General features: G+C 45.9%; 6 protein-coding genes across 8 annotated transcripts; 2 read left to right on the forward strand and 4 right to left on the reverse strand.

Moving 5' to 3' along the window:
- Positions 1-9: 9 nt before the first annotated feature.
- E1B28_010728 (uncharacterized protein) lies at positions 10-2,218 on the forward strand (the record flags this gene model as incomplete). The annotated part of the gene is made up of 4 exons (XM_043155703.1): positions 10-649; positions 704-779; positions 827-966; positions 1,025-2,218. The coding sequence occupies exons 1-4, from the start codon at positions 401-403 to the stop codon at positions 2,216-2,218; spliced, it is 1,659 nt and encodes a 552-aa protein (XP_043005485.1). The 5' UTR covers positions 10-400.
- Positions 2,043-4,402, reverse strand: E1B28_010729 (uncharacterized protein). Of its 2 annotated transcripts, XM_043155705.1 has the most exons (11): positions 3,997-4,402; positions 3,885-3,932; positions 3,754-3,825; positions 3,619-3,696; positions 3,383-3,565; positions 3,302-3,315; positions 3,061-3,249; positions 2,976-3,001; positions 2,790-2,915; positions 2,314-2,732; positions 2,043-2,257 (listed from the first exon to the last, which is right to left on the reverse strand). In XM_043155705.1, the coding sequence occupies exons 1-9, from the start codon at positions 4,207-4,209 to the stop codon at positions 2,884-2,886; spliced, it is 855 nt and encodes a 284-aa protein (XP_043005487.1). In that variant the 5' UTR covers positions 4,210-4,402; the 3' UTR covers positions 2,043-2,257; positions 2,314-2,732; positions 2,790-2,883. The 2 variants fall into 2 exon arrangements, with proteins under 2 accessions (XP_043005487.1, XP_043005486.1); XM_043155704.1 differs by having other exon boundaries at positions 2,043-2,442; positions 2,513-2,915; positions 2,976-3,249.
- A 130-nt stretch (positions 4,403-4,532) lies between these two features.
- Positions 4,533-6,448, reverse strand: E1B28_010730 (uncharacterized protein). 2 transcript variants are annotated; one of them, XM_043155706.1, is made up of 10 exons: positions 6,197-6,448; positions 6,085-6,114; positions 5,969-6,013; positions 5,843-5,908; positions 5,752-5,793; positions 5,670-5,696; positions 5,444-5,617; positions 5,373-5,386; positions 5,063-5,318; positions 4,533-5,009 (listed from the first exon to the last, which is right to left on the reverse strand). In XM_043155706.1, exons 1-10 carry the CDS (start codon positions 6,230-6,232, stop codon positions 4,623-4,625), a joined length of 1,077 nt encoding a protein of 358 aa, XP_043005488.1. In that variant the 5' UTR covers positions 6,233-6,448; the 3' UTR covers positions 4,533-4,622. The 2 variants fall into 2 exon arrangements, with proteins under 2 accessions (XP_043005488.1, XP_043005489.1); XM_043155707.1 differs by having other exon boundaries at positions 5,843-6,114.
- Positions 6,449-7,257: 809 nt separating this feature from the next.
- On the forward strand, positions 7,258-8,715 carry E1B28_010731 (uncharacterized protein; the record flags this gene model as incomplete). Its single annotated transcript, XM_043155708.1, has 8 exons — positions 7,258-7,275; positions 7,329-7,400; positions 7,457-7,540; positions 7,599-7,643; positions 7,708-7,878; positions 7,927-7,952; positions 8,011-8,293; positions 8,347-8,715. The coding sequence occupies 8 exons, from the start codon at positions 7,258-7,260 to the stop codon at positions 8,713-8,715; spliced, it is 1,068 nt and encodes a 355-aa protein (XP_043005490.1).
- Positions 8,716-10,198: 1,483 nt separating this feature from the next.
- On the reverse strand, positions 10,199-11,547 carry E1B28_010732 (uncharacterized protein; the record flags this gene model as incomplete). Its single annotated transcript, XM_043155709.1, has 5 exons — positions 10,199-10,735; positions 10,788-10,890; positions 10,959-11,023; positions 11,081-11,305; positions 11,359-11,547. 5 exons carry the CDS (start codon positions 11,545-11,547, stop codon positions 10,199-10,201), a joined length of 1,119 nt encoding a protein of 372 aa, XP_043005491.1.
- An 8,160-nt stretch (positions 11,548-19,707) lies between these two features.
- Positions 19,708-20,987, reverse strand: E1B28_010733 (uncharacterized protein; the record flags this gene model as incomplete). The annotated part of the gene is made up of 5 exons (XM_043155710.1): positions 19,708-20,200; positions 20,254-20,339; positions 20,394-20,635; positions 20,693-20,816; positions 20,862-20,987. The coding sequence occupies 5 exons, from the start codon at positions 20,985-20,987 to the stop codon at positions 19,708-19,710; spliced, it is 1,071 nt and encodes a 356-aa protein (XP_043005492.1).
- Between the last annotated feature and the right edge of the window lie 919 nt (positions 20,988-21,906).

Genomic DNA, 21,906 nt, shown 5'->3' on the forward strand with positions numbered 1-21,906 from the left:
TTCCCACGCTTCGTCCCTTCGTCCTGTTTCCTCCGCGCTGGAGAAGTGCATCCAAGAGAGACTCACAGGACCCAGTCAACCTCGAGCTGTCATGATAATATTTTGGCCAGTATCCATCCGGTAGGATGGGTGAGATACTAAGTGTTTATTTGGATCAAATGTCGGGTGCATGGCAAACCTCAAAATCTTGTCGACGGGTCAAGGATAGACTTCAAGGTCTCAAAAGATACTCCCAATCAATTCGACCCTGCATGATTTATTGGATGGACATCGCTATGTCCTCGGATGATTTCTTCTGAGCGCCTGCAGGATACTAAAATTAAACACCAAACAGAGCCGCCTTTCACCATCTCCCCCTCAGACATAATTTTATTCGCGTCTAGTACGATACCTATTGGACATGCCAAAAATCCCTGTAACCAAAAAACGATACTCCTCTTCTGCCGGCCCAGGAGTACTGGAGTATGATGCAGAGCGGAAGCAAAAGGAAACCGACCTCGGCTTGAATATGTGGCTCGACGCTTTTCGACTCAGGATAATTGCTGCTGCAGTTCATGGATATCGGTGTTTAATAACGTTGGAGTCAGGCGCTTACAACAGCGATTTAAACTTCTGTCATCTTGTGGCAAGAACTACCGATCGAATGCTTGCAAGTTCTTCTGTCTGCTTTCCGTCGGAGCGTTCGTTAATTCTTGTTGGCTAGCTTCGGGCTTTAGAGTACGCCATCGGGTTATATCCCTCTACATTATTCCTTAATTCCTATCTCAACCTGATTATACGTGAGTTCTCGTTACTCGAGGTACTCTTGAACTGACGAAGTACACAGTAAAGGTCGACTTACACCATACATACGACAACGGACGATTCCTTCTCCTACCCCAACTGTCAGTCCTTCGGGAGATCCTCACATATCTCCAGCGCAACGAAGCTGTGTTGTTGACTAAGGACAAGGAAAAGTTTTATCAAGTATGTACATTCCATCGGTTCAAATGTTTCTTTTTTCGTGATAATTGTCATCAAAAAGAAATTCTCGAGGCATGTATGGACATACGAATTTCTGAACGTCAGCTACGACCCCGAACGTAGTATTAATAGGAAGAGAATCGACGAAACGAAAGTCATCGGTGGGTTAAATCGTTTTGCGAATGCAGACGGGTACATCGAATGCCGTTATCCCTTCGATCAACCGGTTCTCAGCAACCTCGAAAGTCATGGCCACCCTTTATTCATGGCATTCAACGCCGCGTTCCTTCTCTGGGAGCAATCGGAAGAGATATTTGAGCACCTATACAGAGAACAGGAATCGATACGGCTTGTCCACGAAATTGGCGTTCTGCTCACGCGACCTCCACCAGCTGTATTCTACCAGACAAAACCAGGCCAGCCGAACGCACCTTCTTCAACGGAAAAGTTGGACTACCTACTACCTCAAGAGGCGCGGTACACGGAGAAGCTTCCGCTGTTCAAAGAGCTGCTGGAGGAATTCCAAAAGGCTCGAGACGGTGAATCGGACGTTTTACCTGGTGGCGTTGTGTCTCCAAGCGCTAAGAAGCGCAAACAGAGGAGCCCGTCTTCTCGACTGACTCGAAGTTCCAAATTGTCAGTGCGGGATTTCATCCTGGCTGGACATCATGAGGGTAGGGTAGTAGATGACGACAATGCTATTCCGACGCAAGTTACATCGCCATGCGCCCCCCCTTCCACCGCCAACTTGACAGCATGCCGGTCACCTCCCCGCAAACGTCAACTCGAAAATGATACAAATGATGTTATTCCCCTCACCCGCACTCCAAAATGCCCTCGCATCGGCAATTCTAACTGTAAAACCCGTTTCTCCTCCATCGACAGTACGGTCGGTTGTGATACCCGAGTGAGGAAGATCCGTCACAAAGCGACTCGCACTGAAGTGCCGCCTAATCGCTCCACTCCCACCCATAGTCTTGGCCAATATCCTAATCTTGTTTCTGACGAGAACATGGCATCCGATACAAATACTTCCAAGAGGACTCTAAGGTCCAGTATTCGACAAACCTTTTCCCCCTCGTCTTCTCTGGAAAATCAGAGCGGCGTCTATGAATTATCTGAGGGGGAATTCGACTCACATCCTGTCACAACGAGAAAACGGGCTTACGAGAATGACGAGGGCGAATGGGGAAACAAGCAACAGAGGAAGAGGCTGAGGCGGGAAGTGCGGAAGAAGTTGGCGCACTGGGGGTAATCAGTAGCGAGAGTAGAATCGCTTTCCTCCGAATTATCCCTTTCGAGGTTAACCCGTAAATTACCACACGGACAACGATCGCACTCAACACCCACGATAGCAAGGCGACATTCTTTCAATACTATATCTTCTTCCACTCGCGCTCAACGTTGTTCCTCACCGATGAATCCGGATCGTCAAATGTTACCAGTCATTGATCCTTCAATGCCCTCTGTTCGCAGTCCCTACAAACCCGGGCCCAACCTTGTCAGTACCCCTACAAACCTAGATCCATTAGACACGCTGTACCCGCACCCGGAGGATTCGAAATTAGGCCCCCTACACGCAGTAGGCGGGGAGTTCCTGGTCAATGATATCCGGCCTTATCCAAGCCAACGCAGGACTCCAAAGATTGGGTCTTGACTTTGTTTCGTACCATAGCTCATTGCTAAATAGAGTCCATAACTAAGATAACCATAACAAATGTTCATGCCGAGTCATTCCCACGCTTCCGCTTTCGTGTCGATCCAGCGTTCTTCAATGAGGCAGGTTCAGACGTTAAGATTTGATAAACGTCCATCTGGAAACCAACCAATTGGAACATAACAAATTCCAACATAACTTTCTTTTCCTGGAGAAGCTGCATGGCATCTCGAGTTCGTAATCGGAAACCTTCCGTTTGGGATTCAATGATTGCATCCGCTAAATCCCTCAGAACCTAGAAGCGTGGCGGGGATGAGGAAGGGTAGAAGAATATCGAAGAGAGGTAAACACCCACCAGGTTCCCTCCGCTGAACACAAAACCTAGAGGATAATGGTCGGCTAGCTCAATGCACCGATATGTACCCGCGTAAAATACTTGCTTATTCTTGACCGGACCCAAAGCGTAAAAGAAAGGTCGAGTTTGCCCATATATTCTCTCAAAACGAGACGTAAGTTTGAAGCCGTGTTCAGTAGATTGTTGAGTTGCTGGGCCCATGACAACTACGTGTTGGTCGTCCGCGAAAAAGTGTCGACCGGGAAAGTAGAATATAGAAATTACGTCGTTTCGTCTGTTCCAAGCATTAGTCTAGAATTATGGTGCTCAACTCGTGGACGACTCACTTCTTCCAGGATGGCTGAGGGGCGGGAAAACACTGGTTATTACGAAGAAGTAGTACATAAGGATACCTTGAGTCCACTCACCAGTAATTCATAGACGTGGTCCTGCAGAGCCCTTTCGTGACCCGAAGCGTATAGCTCAGCCATCCTGAACTGCTTCGGAAATGACACCGGTCTGTTATCGCTACGATTGACGCGTGGACCAGTGTATGACGGTAGAGTGCTTGTTTTCCATGCAAATATCTCCCTGAACTGAGAATGGGACATCTAGAAAAAGAAGTCTAAGCGATGCTATAGATCCAGAACACATCAACGCGTACTTTGGAAAACTCTATCTCGATTGGCGCTGGTGCTGTAGGCTGTACTTCCTCGCGAGTGTTGACTTGGGTATTATAACGCTGGGTGAACACCCTGAGTACAGAAAGGTAGTGAGGAAGAGTATGATGGCTTCATACCGAAGTGTCGACCTCCTTTTCTCTTTCCAGCGATGTAGATATGGCTTTGTCGGTATCAGGTATTGGCGTTAGCTGAAGAATCGGAACGTAAGACATTCCGACCTGCTTGAATTGACTCAGCACGCACTGACTTGTTCTGAAGGAGCAACGCTCGTATCACCTCCAGTTGAATGCTCAGACTGCCCGCCATTGAGAAACTATTAGTTACCAACCCAAACGAATAGATTGCCGTTCCGGGCTTACGCGTTGGGGGGTGTTTGGGTGTACCACTGATTCAATCCCAGGACATGTGCCGCCATCGGGGTCGTATCTCCGATGAGCTTTCTTGGATTTGCTCTCCTTCCTACGGGTCTTCGGCTTCTTGGATGAATTATACGCTGGAGGGGTAGAGCCCAGCGTTGGGATTGCGATTACAGTGGGAGGCCTGGTCCAAGGCCTCCCAGGGCTAGCAGTCATGGTGGTAAAGAAGAACGGTTCAAACAGAAGTTTGAACTGGTTACGTACTACGCTGAGTCAACATAACAAACTTATGGAGATTCGGACACACTTGCGAGACTCCGCGGATGAAATTCAACGCTTGTCAAACAATGAGCGGCTTTTTAGAGTCATTTTGCTTGTGTCGCTCAGCGGTTCCATGGGCGGAGGTGAAGTGCATGTGCATGTCAGCATGTCAGTGTATGCCCACTCCCGGCTCCCGAGATGCCCATCCGCTCAAAATTTCCACGCCACACACACGTCGGATTCAAAGTTCCAAGGTATCCAGAATCCAGATCAGAGTATAACGTTACATATATAAGAAACGGTGTGACCAAAAACTACACTTGGTAAACCACAAAACTATCTCTGATGCCCAAGAAATACCGTCGAAACTAGTGCTGATCCAGCCTAGTCCGCTTCGCCTTTCGCTTGCCATCCTCATCTTCCGACGAATCTGAGGAATCACCCGAAGAACTGGACTGGGATACAGACTTGCTCCGACGACGCTTCAATTCCGGCGCAATTTGAGCCGTAGCGGAGGTCTTGACGGAAATGGAGACAATCGACCCGTTCGCTGTATGGCTGGCCGTGTCTGTAGCCTTGATCGATGTGTTTCGAGTCAAGCGGCGGTACAGGTTGTTGTCAAATGATATGAACTGCAGCCCAATAAATTCAAATCTGATTTGACCCTCCCAGATGAGATTTGGGATATCTTTCGAGCGCAGCCTCGCGCCTCCGACTTGAGATGCAAGGACTATTTGCTTGAGTTTGGGGATTCCCTGAGGAAGCGTGCATCAGTCTTAAAACAATGGGAAGAAGGGCGAGGTCGTACAGTCGTTTCCGCCCCATCAAAAATAAAGCCCGACGGATGAACGCCTCTTACATCTACGAACTTGTACCGACCACCATAAAACATTCCTTCTTCTTTGTCAAATAAAAGACTTCGGTCTTTTCCAATCAATGAGTCAAAGGAAGAGGAAAGTTCAAAATCAGACTCTTTATTTGTCTGAGCCATGGGCCCAAATACCACTGCGTGATGGTTCTCGAGGAAAACGACCCGTCCCGGGAAAAAAGCGAATGGTAGACTTCTGTGACTGCGGTTGAGATGGACTGCTGGAGGCGGTTGAAGAAAAGATACATACTCATCAAAATCCGCCTAGCCAGAACCAGTCAGAGAAGCGTCCATGGAATAGTGACGGCAGTTCGAACTTACTAACTGTTGCTGAATCCGCTCCTCCAAAGTGCGTTCCCATCCGCCCGAAGAGCACTCCGCAATCTTCATGAATTTTATCGGCTTCACGTCCGTTCGACCGAGGACTTTCGTGATTGGTTTGGGGAAGTTCCGAAACTCGGGGTTGAACATATCGCGTAGCCTCGTTACTCCTTTCTTCAGTAACATTACATTGACTATCAGGGTGGTTTCAAGACGAAGTGCTCACTTGGGTCAAGAAGTTGAAATGCATTGGCTAGGGATAATATGAGCACGATTGTCAACAGTCGGGGACTTCTATGCATACTTACTTTCATAGTTCTCTCAGACTTTAGCTTCATCGCGATGACCTCCTGTAAAGGTATCAACTCAATATTTCTGGGGAATATATTTGTAACGTACCTGACCAACGGTCTTAACGACCTGTGCTATCTCGCCCACCGAGGTGCTAAGCGCAGATATCTCGTTCTGGATACACCGCGAGTCAGCGAGCGCGTGGCATTCGATCGAGGTGACCATTGATCTGACCTCTAAGTTCGTCATCCTCTTCTCCATCACTAAAATAGCCTGAGCCTGCGTAATTGGTGTACGTCGAGCACAATTTTCAACTCGCGACGTTCACTGAAGAGACCGATATTTCGTACCAAGTTATTGCCTTTGTCGTGCGTTTGGCGCTTTCAGGAAAAGAATCAGAATGAATGATGTTAGAAATTCAACTCCTAGTGGGCCACAATGTTAACAGACTGGTTGGCTTACCGCTACTTGAACATTTCCAACGTTGTTCTTCTTCATTTGGACGTTGCGAGGAATTTTTTCAAAATGGAACGAAGAAAAGTTGGAGGAAATGTACGGTTACGTCTTCTTCCCACAACTTGCCATCTTGAATCTGATCATGCGATGTACAGCAGGCTAATTTCGCTAAACACAATGGCGTTCTGTGTTATTTTCAGCTTACCCGCGGGATTGGCCTTGGTCACAAAGTTCGTGTCGTTTGTTGGTCTGGATGGAAATGATCTGTCAAAGGAGTCACGCGTGACGCTATCACGCCTGCAAGACCGCCGACCGGGATATTTCGGACGTCGACCTCGTTCCTTGTCCTCCCACTAACTCTAATGATCCACAAGTTCATTTTTTCGAGCCTCAGATCCCTACCTTGAAGTTATAGCGATGCACATCGAAACTGTTGATCTTTAGAGAGGAAATGAGGTCTAGATTGGGTTTACGTGGCGAGGCGTTCTTCACAACATATATGTACTGAAACTCAACCTTCCGATCCGTCAAAACATTCTCTGGACTTCAATCTTCAACATACGCGTTCATCTTGGACCAAAACTGACCCCACTTTTTAACTCCTCACTCTCGAAGATCCAAGCAAACAACCTTTTCTATCTGCAACTTCAAGATGCGAAGATCCCAGGGATTTCGTCTGACCTCTTATCCGTCTCGGAAAGCTCTCCTACGCTCTTTTGGTTGAGGCCGATACCGTTGCTCAATATCGCGTCACTCCGTAACATTTTTCATACTTTTATGATTGTCCTTTTGGATAAGTCAAAGAATACTTTTTGATGGCAGGCCGCAGAAGTGAATGATATGCCTGGCACACATGTACACACAATTGTCTTTCCTGAATGGTGTTTTGTTTGTATTTCGAAGACCCACGGCAACCCTTAATTTCCGTGTTCTATTAGTCACATCAACATTCGACCCAAGACTCTTGATCTGGTTTTGTGGGAAGAAGGGGCACAGGGTGTTTTCCTTTCGTTCAGCCACGCCATCGCCTCAATTCTCTGCGCCAGTCCTGGTCAGTCGCTCCAGACATGCAAGGCGAAACCAAAGTCGGCATCTTATTACCTTCGGTGACTCTTGCTGACCGGCATCCCCCTCCTAGAGAAACCCTCAATCCTCCTCACTTGAAGATAAGATATCTTTCTTAGAGACGATCATCGGCGGATTGAAAGAAGTAGGCGGCAAAGCTTCTATGTAACATTTATGGTGACACTGACTTCTAAGCCCCAGGAAGTAGAGGGTAAATCCAAGAAAGTTACGAGCGAAAGCAATGCAAAAAGACCAACGAAGGTAACGAGAGCAAAGTCGGAAGAGGTGGGAACCGGAATTCTTCTTATGCCAGTCGCACCATCAATTCTGAAGAGCTGTATAGACCATCGAGTCGGCTGAACCCACTGCGATCGATCTCGTCTTCAAGGTAAGTGTTAACATCTGACTTTCTCATACTTTTTTTGATGAATACAATACCCTTTGTGGGATAGCACGACGAAAAGGGCATTCGGCGTATCTTCAAGGAGGCTGTGAGACGTTATCCGCTTTATGAGGGTGGGCGTCCCGAACGCTGCAATACGCTGCCAGTTCCTATGTTCAATATGCATATCTGCAATAGAACCGGCTGGGAAAGGATGTTATACAGTAGGATTTCTCATATGGTGAGTGGTGTAAGCCTCGCACTATCCTAACTTGTTTTCTCATCACAGTATCATCAGGTTCCATCATGGAAGAGGTTCATTCTTTATCCTTGTTCAACGGGAGAGGGGTGTCTCAATTTCTTATTCAACTAGGAGTAATCGCAGGTTATTGTACGTTCCAGGATGTACTGTCTTTGTCGACGATCAACGAGCGGTTGCCTGGTTGCCAGCGACTCAACACAACACGCAACAAAATTTCTCTCTCAAGTCTCTCTTCGAGACATTCTATGACGAGACAATAGAGCTTTTTTATGATAATGGTTTGTCTAGTGGAGGGAGCGTTTTCTACGCGGGGACTTATCGGTGTCATTCTCTCAACGATTTGGTACATCCGCTGGGGTTTCTGCAAGCTGGCATCGAATCCCGCTACAAGGACGTGAGTCCATTCAAATCGTGTGACTCGCCTTTACTGATCTTCATATGCTGAAGACACCCTGGACTCTTACCTACGCGGTCATAAACTCTCAGGAGCGTGCGTTTAGTCAAAGGTTGGCAACAAGTAACTTGGCGCGACTCATTGCTATTGGTGATATAACATTCGATTTCGTTGCCCTTCAATGTGTCGGCTTTGATATGAGTCTTTACCATGCCCTGACTAGGCATCAGGATAGTAGGCTCGGTTCTGGACATGTGCAGGAAGCACAAGAAGAACCTGCATCGCAAGGCAGTTCGACAAGGAAACGTCGTCGAGAAGAAGTCACGTCGGATGAGGACGACCCGGACAGAGAACAATCTTTCGAGCGAAAAGTCTGTGATAGAAAAGGGAAAGGAAGCACTTCCAAACGTCGCCACCAGTGATCCGTCATTAGGTATCGGTGGTTTGACGCCAGGTTCCTCTCCAATCTTCCGCGAGCTGATTCGCAGGAATTTGCCAAGTGGGACAAAGCGGAACTTGGAGGTGCACACAAGTCTCCCTCTCCTTCTTTCGGATTCGCAAAGGTGCTGCGGCACCACTTGCGAAATTTTGGACATTTTCTTGGGTTCCTACTGTTAATGTCGCTTATCCGTTCTCACTAGTTGAATGATAATATAATCTTGCCTCATCCTTGTAAGTTATGGTACCTCGAATACCTCTACCAAAGTAGTAAACCCCGCCGGGTCCTTCAACGTTTTGTCTCTCGAGCTGGATTTGAATCTCTTTTAAACTTTGTTCCTTGTTCCCGTGCTATCTTCAACACACGTGCCTTTTCTGATATTCAGTATAATGTTTGTGAGATTCCATGTGAACTCCCTCCATTTTCTTATGACAGGCTAAGAAAGAGGCAGCGAAGAATCGAGTTGGGTAGTGCAGGCAGGCTGAGATGATGTGACTGAACAGTGGAGAGCGCTCAAATACAATCGACCACAGTTCCCAACACATTGAATATCAAGGCTTTCACATCATTCATTGTACTAGTCAAGACTCAACAGAGGGAAGTCATGACCAGACTCGACCTGGATTTCAAGTGGAAAGCTTCAATAACACAACAAATATGTAAACATCTAGTCTCTAGGACCAAACTTGTCTACAAACATATACATAAAGGACATAGATACATATTCTTGTTGCGCACTGTGGTCATGAACCTTCCATTCAACACCAGGTTGAGCGTTGGACCCACGATTCTGCCTGAACACAGGCAGTGACTTATTCACCTGAACACAGGCGTACGTGCACAGACCACACTCGATCACTCTCTTGTTCAGAATGCACAGCAGCAGAGAGGTCTCACCTCTCGTTCCCTCCTCCTCTCACTGTGCATTTGAGTATGCCCTTTTTTCTTTGATTCTTGTTCCCTTCTCGTTCTCACTAAAGTGCTTTTCAGTATTGTTTTTGAGCTTACCCACCCTCCTCTCCTTTTTTAACTGTACCAATACTATGCCTGTCTTCTATCTATGTATCAGCCTCCCATCTTCCCATATCTCGCTCTGCTCCAATTCCGTTTATGTAACTCTACTATTTCTCAGCCTCCCCTCCCTCCTCCTTCTCTGTACTATAGTGTAAGATAGCCAGCTCGATCCAACTACTGCTGGGAGATCGATCCAGCCCTTGCACCGCCGTGCTGAGGGTGCTGTTGCCTATTCGTAGTACTGGAAATTGGAATAAAGAATTGGTGTAAATGAGAGTCTAGGCTGCGTTGAAAAGGTCCTTCAGACCTTTCAATAACACTCTGTCATAGTACATGTACATTTTTCCATATCCTTGCATCCCAGTTTCCTGATAGACCTGAAGGTCAGACATTGTTACTGAGTATCGAGCCTCTCCTTCAACACCACACCAATCAAAGTCAACGGGGTATGCTCATACACCATCCTTATGCTTCTTGTCCTCTTCCACCATGATATTTTGGATGCGTAAAGCACCGAATACAATCTTCTTCTCATGCAGCTTCCTGAGTGCAGTTTTGATGTCATTATAGACTGAACATGGAAGCTTTAGTGTTGTTCGGTTGAGAAGATAGGTATAGGCATTCTGTGCTTTATCCAGGTACTCCATCACAATCATCCACCAATTGTCAATGATCTTTGTGCAATGGAGAAGTTTCGGTGCGAGGCCCTCAGCCACCAACAACTCATGAGTGTCTGGATTGTATGTCAGCATGAACTTGACAATAATGACAGTTTTGTTGGGCATCATAGCATGGAAGAGGCGCATCGAGCACTTGAACCGATCAGTGGTGCTTTGCTTCTGTACGAGCTTGGGGCGTATAACGTCAGGAACAACGAAGATGTCTGATGGAGACAACTTCTCCAAGAACGTCAATGGCCCATAAGTTGGTGGTTTGAGTGTGTCTTGACATAAAGGATTGGGGAAAAGGTAATTGGCATGCTCGTCACCCTACAAAAAGCATGAATTGACAAGAAAAACAGAGCAAGTGATGATAATGTACCTGAATTTGAATGTCATTGTAACATTTCTTCAAGTCTTGAAGACCGTTGGCTAGGATTGTCAAAGCACGAGCGACGATGAGGATATCCTTGTCCAAGTGTGGACTGCCACAAATGTCCATTTTGAAGACATCGTCAACTAAAAGTGCATGGGTCATCACTGTGAGGCAAACCTCAATGGATGTGCTCGAAATGCTGAGTATGATGCAGGGGAAATTGGAGGAGAGGAACTTTCCATCTTATATGCACGTGTTATGAGAGTTGTCATATAGTAGATGATGTGGATATCACTCACCCATTTAGAGTCTTGAACAATGTGCAGACGGGATAAAAGCCCCTGCAGCTGCACATTTCCATCCAACCCCTTCTCATTCTTGCCCTCAAAAACCATGGACAAGTCCCAAACGGCGTCTAGAAATGCTTGTCTATCATTGACCAGCTTCTGCCAGTGTGCGGTCCCAAAAATCTCCTTCAAGGGTTTCTTCAGTGCATTTTCTCGCTCCTTTTCATTGTTGTAAAACTGGGTCCCAAAGTAACTAACTCCTTAGCTGTCTGAATAAGTTCTTCCGCTACTTCCTCAATGTTCCTAAACTTCTCCATGATTCTAGCGAGTTGCAGGCTATATATTGTCGTAGGGAGACCATAACGGTCCATTGGGCAACCCGCTATGATTCTGGGATCTCCTAATAGCTGTAGAGTGACCGCTGCATTTGACAGCAAACTACTGATAGGTTTACTCAAGATCTTGGTGTGAGCTGGCATTGCAATGAGTGAATAGTCCCTGATGTGTAGCAATTGAGACAGACCTTTTATTGCATTGTGGCGAAAACAGATCATCAGGGAGATTTCCAATTGGCCTGAGATCTAGTGCAGAAATAATGAGTTTGTTGTTCAGACTTGCTCATGAATGACAGCACCTTCTAAATCTGTATAATATTCAATGACTTGGGCTTGAACCAGCGGAGATGGATTGGAACACACCTTGGTCTTTGATTACTATAATATCGAGATAATATTTCCCCATCTCCTCCTCCAGTAGTAGTACAGGACTCCAAATTTTTTTTGCACAAGTTGTTATACTTTTTAAATGCTCGACAGAATCACGGCTAATGAACAAGCTCTCAATCCGCTCAAAAGGAGTGTCTAAAGGGTCCACAGGAATGGGTGTCTGTACCAGTTATGAGACTCAGTCATGAATATATCCCACTGTTCTGCGCACCATTGGCTTGTACATATAAAAAGAGTTCTGACTTCTTAGTTGAAAACATTCTGTGATTTTTCGCTTGATCATACCCACAGACTCTTCTGGGTCATAGGGGAGCAGACTACCGTGCTTCTCCTCTGGATACTCCTCTGAGAGAAAGCAGCAGAGCTCGAGGCGGTTTCTGTTGGGCATGATGAAAGCAAGTCTGTTTGCCCCACTGTGGGGCTTTATTTGGACCAGTTATAAACAAACTGTTTTAGGTTTGTTTCTTTCTACCCCTTTTTGTCACTGTTTCTTACCTAATTTTATGTTATACTCAGAAATCTTGAAGAGAACAAGAAAGTTATTGCAGAGATTACGACCCACAAAATAGAGACTACTAGCTAGGGTTCCAGGCTTACACATGAACACTTGCTGCGCTAGGATGTGTTCCTGCCCTTCACCCAGCTAGGTGGGGCTTCGCCCCTGCACCCCATTTTTTAAATCTAAATCTATGCACCACACATGGCCCGGTAGCTCGCTTCGAATCTCAGTAGCGATAGAAAGCAAACCGTTATCATTGTCGCCATTTATTCTAATTCTTTTTATTCCTCATCTTTGAATGTCATGTATATGGCCATTGTGTGAGCATCACTCATAAGATAATCAACTGGCGCCAGCAGTTGGTTTCATGTTCCAACGAACCTCTCAACAAACACCATAAGTCTGCAACTTCAGGTCCTTGTCAGCCTTCACAAATTTCTAAATACATCTTTTCTCGGCCTCAGTGACCACCACATCTTCCAGTAGATTAACTTCTATCATATCACTGCCATAGCCAGAATACTGGTCAAAGCTGTCTGAATCCAGTACATCCACGCCTTCGGATTCGTCTCTTGGTGGAGGCACATCCTCATCAGGCACATCTTCAATGGTGACACGTTGAAGATGCACCTGGCAGTCGTTACATGTTGTGAAAAGCTAACTGTGCTGATTTATGCAAGCTTTGTGGGGCACTTGCTTTGAGCAACTAGTACACCAGTGAAGTCCTAGAAGCTGCTTAGATATGTTTGAAACTGTTTATACATGTAGCAACTCACCTTCACGTTGTGCCTCCAACCGCTTGTCTACATTTCTCTGAGTTGCCTTGGTCCGACATTTATCGCACATCTTTGTGAGTTTTGACCGAACTTCAGGAGTGACTCCATGCCGTTGTACAGTTTCTAGAAGGTGGGTGGGAATGTAGTGTCGAAATTTCAAGATCTTATGGCAGCGTGTCTGTTTCTGCTTTTGACGACACTTCTTACAACGATTCAGGGGAAGGCGTGTTGGGTTCATTGGGGTATGAGTGTTCTGATTTAGGCTTCTTACAGAGCGAGCACCTTTGATTTGTCTTAGCATGATGGCAAGTCTTGCATTGGTCATGACGGTGTGTATTGCTGAATGCATGAAGCAGTTGTTGCAGGATGGGTATCTTCTCCAGGACGGTAGGTGAATTGTGAGAGAACACTCAGTATCACTATCTCGAAAAATGCTAGGGACAATGGGCATGATGGTTTGTGAAATTGTAAGAGGTAGAGAGGATTGAAATACCTGGCATGCAGCCCCTATCCAACATATCTTACTGGTGGTGAACATGTCATAAAAGCGGTGGAAAAGTATGTTGCCTAAAGGTGAAGAAAACACAATTAACCCAGTAGAGTATGGGTCATGTGCATTCCCGTTTCGTGGCCCGCTTGTTCCTCAACATCCACGTGAAGCTGTAAAGCGGGTCACCTGGCAGACTGTCCTTCGTCTCGAGGAGGTTAGGGGTTTGGGTTAGTGGTTGGATTTAGGTTAGCAGTTAGGGGGGGGTTCAGGCTAGCGGTTAGGCGGTTAGCGGTTAGGGATTCGAAGGTATATGAGGGGGTCTGGGGGCAGTATTAGTTTCATGAACATACTCTATATATCAAATAGTTAACCAACTTTATTTAATACTAGTGATGGTATAGTGGATAGTATTGTTTGACATGGTCTTCACTTTGCTGAGGTCAATGGTTCAATCCCTGCTTTTGCCATCATTTTAATTGTTCGAACTCTTAACTTAGTGATTTTCGAATTGGAAAGATTATGTCACAATCATGCATGACCCGTAACCTACTGGGTTAATTGTGTTTTCTCTTTGGCAACGAGCAAGCAGGGTGCATGACATTGAAACAGAAATGACAAATGATTACAAACAAAAGTTGACTGGGCCCTCACCCATTGATAAGGATTTGCTCGCTTCGCTCGCAATGTAGAGATTGAAATTATGTCCTCACGAGAGAGGCCTTGTTTCAATGAGTATGACAAAGAGGTCCTCCTCCCCCATACTGAGGAAGTCGAGATTTGAATAAAAGGCGTTCTCCACCACCGCGACTGATCTATGATAGAGATAGACTGAGATTGACCTCCCTATTATCGACCTCGCGACCATTCACCAGACCACAGAGATGGCTGGCATTGGAGACGGCCTCTTCACCTGGACCAAGATACCGTGCATATTGCCCCCCGATCTATTGAACTTCCGGGCAATCTATCTAACTGACAACTACAGACAAAGCTGAAGGCTGCCATGTCAATAGAGTCATGGTCATTCACCACCACCATTTCGTCGACCTTCATCTCATTGAAGGAGTCCATGTAAGGATCTTAGAAGAATGGACAGTAATACTGGGAGGGCTGGTTATAAGCCAGATTGATTCAGAGAACTTCTTAGCAGGCTTATGGGACACACCTTCAATCTTATAGGATGCATCAGTGGTGCTCCAGCCAGTTTATAGAATACTGATAGTCAGCTGTTCGGGTTATATTGTAATTCAGTTCCTGAATCCCCTGACAGGGGTGCAGTCACACTGTTACAGTGTGACAACTAGAATTTGAAAAAGTAAAAGAATGGGTTTTTTGCCTTTCAGCTTAGCACTATCCTAATATCATATGGTCTGTGGGACCCAGTTGTGGCGAAAATGCGGTTTTGCATCGTGAACCTATTTTGAAAATGGGTCTCGGCAAATCCCGTTTATGAAAATGTTCTGGATTGCCGGCTTTCCTGTTTGTGAGACCATGGGGCACGATGTCCATTATTGGCAACATTTTCCGGTTGCTGGGTCTCAGAATATGATGATGCCTAGTGCCGTTGGGTGCTTGGTTTCCAGTATATTCCGGAAGACATGATTTATTTTTTTTCACGATAACCCACAGCTCAATGAGAACCATAACCATAAATCTCAAACCAGAACACCTGGAATGACCAAATACCTTTTTCTCTGATTTTTACCTCACGATTTGAAAAAGTCGGATTTGAGCTCCATTGAAATACAAGTTGTGATCGACTTTACCACTGTATATTTGACTCCCATCTCACCTTGGGCAAGTCCCAAGTTTACTGTTCAATAAAAACATGAAGCATCTTGTTAAAAACATGCTAGTAACTATTTCAGTCAAGTTTGAAGAGGAATGGTACTGATATTCAGTTCAAAAAAAACACATTGAACCAAAAACATAGATATCACGAAAAAAGGGTTACATAAAGAGGCTTGATCCGTTAACACCACATCAGCGTGGTAGGACTGAGACACACAAACTGTCAGGAGGGTAAACCGCCTATGCATATGCCAGGCCTCAAGCCCTGACACTGAGGATAGCATACACCTAAAACAACCCAACACCCATGTAGGGCGTACTCCGAGGGGTACCAAACCCCGGTACTCCAACCTACTACGAGATCATACTCCAGACTAATGCTGGTGGACCATCCTACGGGCCTATCGGCAATAGAGAATGACAAGAGCTGGTGACCAAGGAGAATGAATAATGATGATGTCCGGTATCGTGAATATCTGTGAACCGTGTGGTGAGCCCTACGACGAACCATACTCCTATAACGAGAGTAGACCTTCAGCAATGAGAGCGTCCTACAATGAGGACTGTATCCTCACGAGCCGGTACTCCAATGATAACAAGAGCATACAATAGACGGTACCCAACATACACCAGTGTAGTGTACCACATACCTGTATCCTAATCCATGCATACTCCATCCTGTACCCTAATACTAGAGAAGGGACTCTAGGATGAGTCTGAATCCTAATTAGACGGTGAGTCCCCTGACTAGAGCAACCTGGACGATGTAGAGCGAAAGAGTGAATGGGGCAGAGGCGAAGGGTAAGGATAGGAAAGGATAAAAGGAAGACAAAGAATAAAGGACAAAGGACAAAGGAGATCAAATTCTAGAGAAATATCTACCACTAAGTACTCCTTATATACCTATCTAGTAGAAAGGGTTGTACTCCTATACCGATGACCCCTTCTGTAAGATTAGGAGTACTCTCCTATGAATCGACCTATTTCACATGATATCTCCCTTGATCATATGCTGAGTCCAACCGCAGTTGACCATATAGGAGGAAAAGTCAGTGGTAGGTACTACTCCTGGTTCAGTTCGTGACACAAACCCACTACACTAACTGACCTTTCACGATATTAATAATATACCATAAATTATTGCCGTGCGTGCTTATAGAAAGGCCGCCGGGCACGGCAATCCTATAGAATACTATCACTGTGTAGGTGTTTTCAAATTTTTAGAGATGCACTTTGGACTTGTATTTTCTATGGATATATCTTCTTTGGCTTAAGAATATCAGACTCTCAGTATCTCTACTAGCTAAATCTGAAATTTGGAGTGTTCTCATTGAGTGGACATGGTAGAAGAGAGGTGCCAGAGAGGGAGCTCTGAAAAACGGGGTGTTTTCAAATATCAGTCACATAATGTCACATTGCCGAAGAGCAGCTGATAGCCATTCCTGCATCCAGGTGTATTATGACCAAATTGTAACTCCGACTGATTGATAACAGATGTGTCATGCTTCACTCAATATCTTCTTTCGACATCTTCCTCCACCTGCATACATGAGCGGTATCATCTTAAATCGAAGTTTTGATATCCTAGTATCACACCAAGGTGAAATATCTGGTATCAAGAAGATATTTGTGGTGTGTGCCTGGGAAATAACCTCATTTGTGAGGTTTTTACGTGATTCACCAAAAACATTGACCTTTTTAAAGATAAAAACACTGTATTGAAAAAATAGTAGCTACGTAGATCTATAGAAAAATACCATAGGAACTCATTCTGTCGAAGACCGAGACCATGCAAAGTGTGGAGGAAGGGAGGAAAGTGGATTTGAAAACACCTACCCACTTGAAGACACAGGGTCAACGATAGTATAGGTAAGAAGCCCGATTTCCAGCTGTTTCCATAATCTTAGGCCGCTCAGAAAAAAAATTGACGATGACCAAGCAGGTCCCATGCTATAATGATATCATAAATATCACACAAATATCACACTTGCGCCACAAAGCGAGTCAAGTCGGCCATGCTGTTGATTTGGTGCGTTGGGGTCGTGGGACCTGCTTGGTCATCATTAATTTTTTTTCTGAGCGGCCTACGATTATGGAAACAGCTGTCAGCTGGCCTATAAGAATTTTATAATAACAGCAAGTGAGCATTATGCAGCTGCCTTACTGAACGTGTGTCGTAAACGGTGGGCAGTAGGCCCTGGCACACCCCATACATTTCTCATAACCACACCTGACAGCTGATACTGGAATTCCTCAGTACATGGTCTGTTGCTCATTCTTGTTCCCCACCTCTGCCTCTGAAATGTCTAAGACTTGGGAACCATTCCATTGGGAGTCTGTACTTGATATCTCCTTCTCCTCAGTCGCATTATTATCTGCATCATCAACCACCTCCATATTGTGATGATTGGCGACTCAGATAGTGTTGTTGAAGGTCGGGCTCAAGCCCTCTGACCTGACCCGACCTGACCCGGGCTTTTGAAGCCCAGCCCGACCCTCTTGGAAGGGCTCATTGGGGTCAGGGCTTGGGCTTGGAGTTTGAAAAGCCCTGACCCCAGCTCAAGGCCTGGGGCCCAGTCACGTGGGATACTTACCATTATAGGACGCTTATCTGTACATTTTTCGCCGCCTTCTTTATCAACACATGTAAGTTATACCAAGTTATACAAATGATACTATGATTTTCACTAATTACCATCATTTCTAGTACAATTATTGATTATTTAATGTTGAATCATATGCTCAGATGGGAATGATAGCTCACAGTGCTGCCAAAACATTGCTTTTCATCCCACAACATTAATTCTACTTGTTATTACACAGATAGCATCACAATACTGTCCAGAAATGGTGATAAATAATGACTAAATATGATGACTCATGAGCCCTGGCTCAAGCCTGACCTGACCCCGGGCTTAGGGCTATCGAGGGCTAGGGTGGGGGCTCAAGATTTGGTGAGCCCTGACCCTCAGAAACCCGACCTGACCCCAGGGCTTTGAGCCCGACCCGGCCCTCAACAACACTAGACTCAGACGACACGGCAGCAATATTCAAGCTTCAAGTTTTCCTTCATGTGCATCGAGAGGTAGTCAACAAGTTTCTCAGTTTGAATTAAGAGAGCATGTTGAAGGTGAGAAAGGGTCAGGAAGGAGAATGTCGGAGCCGGTAATGGAAAGGCGTAGAAGCAGAACTCATTTGCCCCCGAGACCCAGTTATCGACAACATGAATTGTCCAATATCTTCACTGATGTCCAAGGCATCAGCATTTGGGCACTTTGATGGCACGGCTGCCCCGGGTTTTGGCGGGTTTTTGGATGGTCACACAACCGCACCACCCGACGAATCCACACAACCTCACAATCCACATATATAAATTGTACATTAATCAATAATTTTATTTATACATGAGTTTAAAATCTGCCAAAAGGATGAATGAAAAGAATTACTATAATTTAGAATGGTCTTATGGTGAGTGGTAAAGTTTAATGGTAGAGATTTGGGTGGTCAGACAGGTCCATCAATTGATTGCGAATAAATGGACTCCGGGGGTTGCTGATGGCGTGATTGTCGGTTGTTCCGGGTTTTCTTGGGTTGCACAACCCAAGAAAACCCGCGGCAATCAAAGTGCTAAAATGCTGATGCGGGTATGGTTTGATGTTGATGATAGGCTGCAGTCGCATTTTGCCACTCGTCCAGGCATGTTGTAGCTTCCTCGTCGAAGCTTATTGTGATTGAAACTGGCTGACGCACAGTCAATTGAAAGATCTATGGAGGAACGGTCTATCGTTTATGGCACTGCTAACTCCTGAGCGAATTGATTTGTGTCCAGAATATGATTTTATCCTCTTTGTTCTACTACAGACATTGGACTGGATATTGCTTCATACAATTGAACAACGGAACAACGGTTTGTTTCTTGCCGCTTGTTGGCCCGCCTGTGATCGTTTTCGAAGAAAACACTTGTTATTACCAAGCACTCCACCTGCCCCAATGCTGGATGCTCGCTACAGACACCACCCACTCTATAGCCAAGTAGCCACAGACTACGTTATTCATGGAAACAAATGCTATGTACATGGCGGCTCAAAGGGGGGGGAAAGTGTACGTCAATTGGTTGCAGGTGGAGTGTATGAGAAAAATCGAAGAGAATGCATAGACTCAGTTGAAGAGACAACGAGGGCAATAACGTCGTAAGAGGTCGTAGCTGTCGAAATCAAAAGATGCCTTCCCACATAACATTGTTACGTACGGTCCCCCCTAATAAGTCTCCCGCTGTATTATTATCCGTACCACCCATGTCACTGTCAAGTGTCAAGAATAAGAGAACTGCCAGCCACGAAAGGAACAGTCAAGCACACCTATGAAAAGAACAACATCGAGAAGAAAACGCCAACAAATGAAACGCTCGTCATTCCAATCAGCTCACTAACACCAGCACGCCGACCTCCATTACTACCCTGCGTACCCTGCGAACCACCAGCTCCAGACTGTGTTCCAGACGGTTGGTTATTTGTCGAAGTAGCAGAAGTAGCGGTCTGAACTGGGTACAACTTTGCGCTATCGAACTGGGTACAGCTCGAGCTGGGAGGAACACGAGGCTGATACGGAAGGGGCGGGATAGGTCCTGCCTCCTCAGGAGGTTGAGTGTAGGTCATCACCTGACCGTTCACGGTGTATATTCCGGGGAAGTCCTGGTTATCTCCTAGGCAAGATTCGAAGACTCCTTGAGTGGCGTTGTTGGGAGCATTGTAGGCACACCCGATACGATCGAAGATGTGTTGGCAGAAGTCGGCTGCGTGGGCTCCTGCGGGGTCACAAGCTTTGAAGCAGAAGCGCTCACCACCCATGAAGCTATCAAATAACTTGCATAAATCGAAACCGCTGGATAGAGAGTTACGACGTACTTGTGCCATTCAATGACCTGCGTCCACTGGCCGCTTGGAGTGTTGAACTGTTGCGTATACAAGAGACCCCCCATCGGGTTTCCACGCTAGAAAGATTCTTCGCCATAAGGTTGAAAGACTTGTTGACTTTTTCCACTCACCAAATCTGCACCGTGCGGGTCCAGTTCTCCTCCGAAATCACCATCCTGCATGTTGATCAATGACTGATTCAAGTACCCCACAACCTGGATGTAATCCGGTGTCTTCATAAACTGTACACCTTGCAAAGCACCACTGGGTATCAAACGAGTTCCACGACCAGGTTTAGTACACCAAGCGACTTCTTCTCCTTCGGTGTCGGCAATCGTAGAGTTGGCCTTGGAAGGAGCCCACAAGCAAAAGTCTGACTCGGGCGTTAATCGACCTCACATCGCAAAAGGAGTGCTAAAGTCTTGCGCACCATCCAGGCCGTTGATGAAACCTGTTTGACAAAGAGAATTCTGGCCCTCCGTGGTTGAATTACAGATGTTGTATCCAGATTGTTCTCCTCGAATGAGACCGACGTCGGTGTCCGCTTTGTAGGGCTACCAACGATTAGTGAGCAACGACAAAGACAACGAAATGCTTACTATGCCGGTAGGATACGAAAACCTCTTGGAAACCAAGGGCGTGGCGGGGAACGTGCTCTGCGCAACAGCTAGAGACACGGCGAGGGCAGCGACAACGACTATGGGAGGAATGGCGACCTGAGGCATGACGATGAGGAATGATGATAGTCAGAAAGAAGGGCTAGGAGCGGTGCTCCACAGCCAAAGGTATCATTCCCCACAACGGTCAGAAGCAGGGCCGGATGGGAAAGGTGAGGCTGGTCAGGTGCCATTGGATTGATTGCAGAACTCTGCTACGAATAAATAAACGATTTAAATCTAAGAAAGCTGGCTTACGAGTAGCCGTTCCACATAGCAACCTCAAACGATTCGCAAATACCACCATGGGAGCCTTCCCAGGATTTGAATTGAGACTGCTGCGCGAAATTTCTTCCTCAAGGCTGGCCAAGATTTGAAATTAAATCAGAAAGGTCGTGTATCTGGAGATAAACCGCGCGAAGTCGTGTGTAAACTTTGCCGTTGACAGCATCGTAAGCTATATGTTCCAATCTCTAGCACAACGGCCAAATACAGTAAGGGTCACTGCGACATACCTGGTGATGGGAGGTGGGTAATGGGGATGTCGGCCACTCTAACTCTCACGACATCTTCAACGTTGTCATTCAAAGCCGTTCGTTCGTTCCCGTTCCCTTGTTACAGATTTCGGTTCTTGTTCAGGTTGCGCTAAGAAACCATGGCTACTTCATAAAGTTGATACTAGTTGCGGTTAAATCAGTACAAGGACCAAGGACCAAGAACGGTGACTGGTACGTACCTCGATAGATGTCTACCACTCTAGTAAACGAATCCTAAATCCCAGCATAGATCCCCTTTTCGATAGTGCAGTACCTTTCCAACTCGCATGGAATTAACGTTACGAAGAATTCAGGGGAAAATTCAGGGAATTTGAAGGTTAAAGCGCGCCGAACAAGTTTGAGATGAGAGTCAAGAATCAAGCCCTGTTTTTTTTTGAATGGGATGCGCCCACCGAGAACAACTGTCACGGGACAAAGGCAGATCTGGACGT

This window comes from Marasmius oreades, chromosome 7, assembly GCF_018924745.1.
Source record: "Marasmius oreades isolate 03SP1 chromosome 7, whole genome shotgun sequence".
NCBI classification, from domain to species: domain Eukaryota; kingdom Fungi; phylum Basidiomycota; class Agaricomycetes; order Agaricales; family Marasmiaceae; genus Marasmius; species Marasmius oreades.

Excerpts from the sequence above, each read along its gene's own strand:
- E1B28_010729 (XM_043155704.1), bottom strand. The coding sequence starts at position 4,209 with ATGACTGCTAGCCCTGGGAGGCCTTGGACCAGGCCTCCCACTGTAATC. Across the intron at positions 3,826-3,884 it reads GCGTTGCTCCTTCAGAACAA|CTAACGCCAATACCTGATAC; the intron begins GTCAGTGCGTGC and ends CCGATTCTTCAG. Across the intron at positions 3,697-3,753 it reads AAAAGGAGGTCGACACTTCG|CGTTATAATACCCAAGTCAA; the intron begins GTATGAAGCCAT and ends GTGTTCACCCAG.
- E1B28_010730 (XM_043155706.1), bottom strand. The coding sequence starts at position 6,232 with ATGAAGAAGAACAACGTTGGAAATGTTCAAGTAGCG. Across the intron at positions 6,014-6,084 it reads ACGACAAAGGCAATAACTTG|GCTCAGGCTATTTTAGTGAT; the intron begins GTACGAAATATC and ends CCAATTACGCAG. Across the intron at positions 5,618-5,669 it reads ATTTCAACTTCTTGACCCAA|AAAGGAGTAACGAGGCTACG; the intron begins GTGAGCACTTCG and ends ATGTTACTGAAG.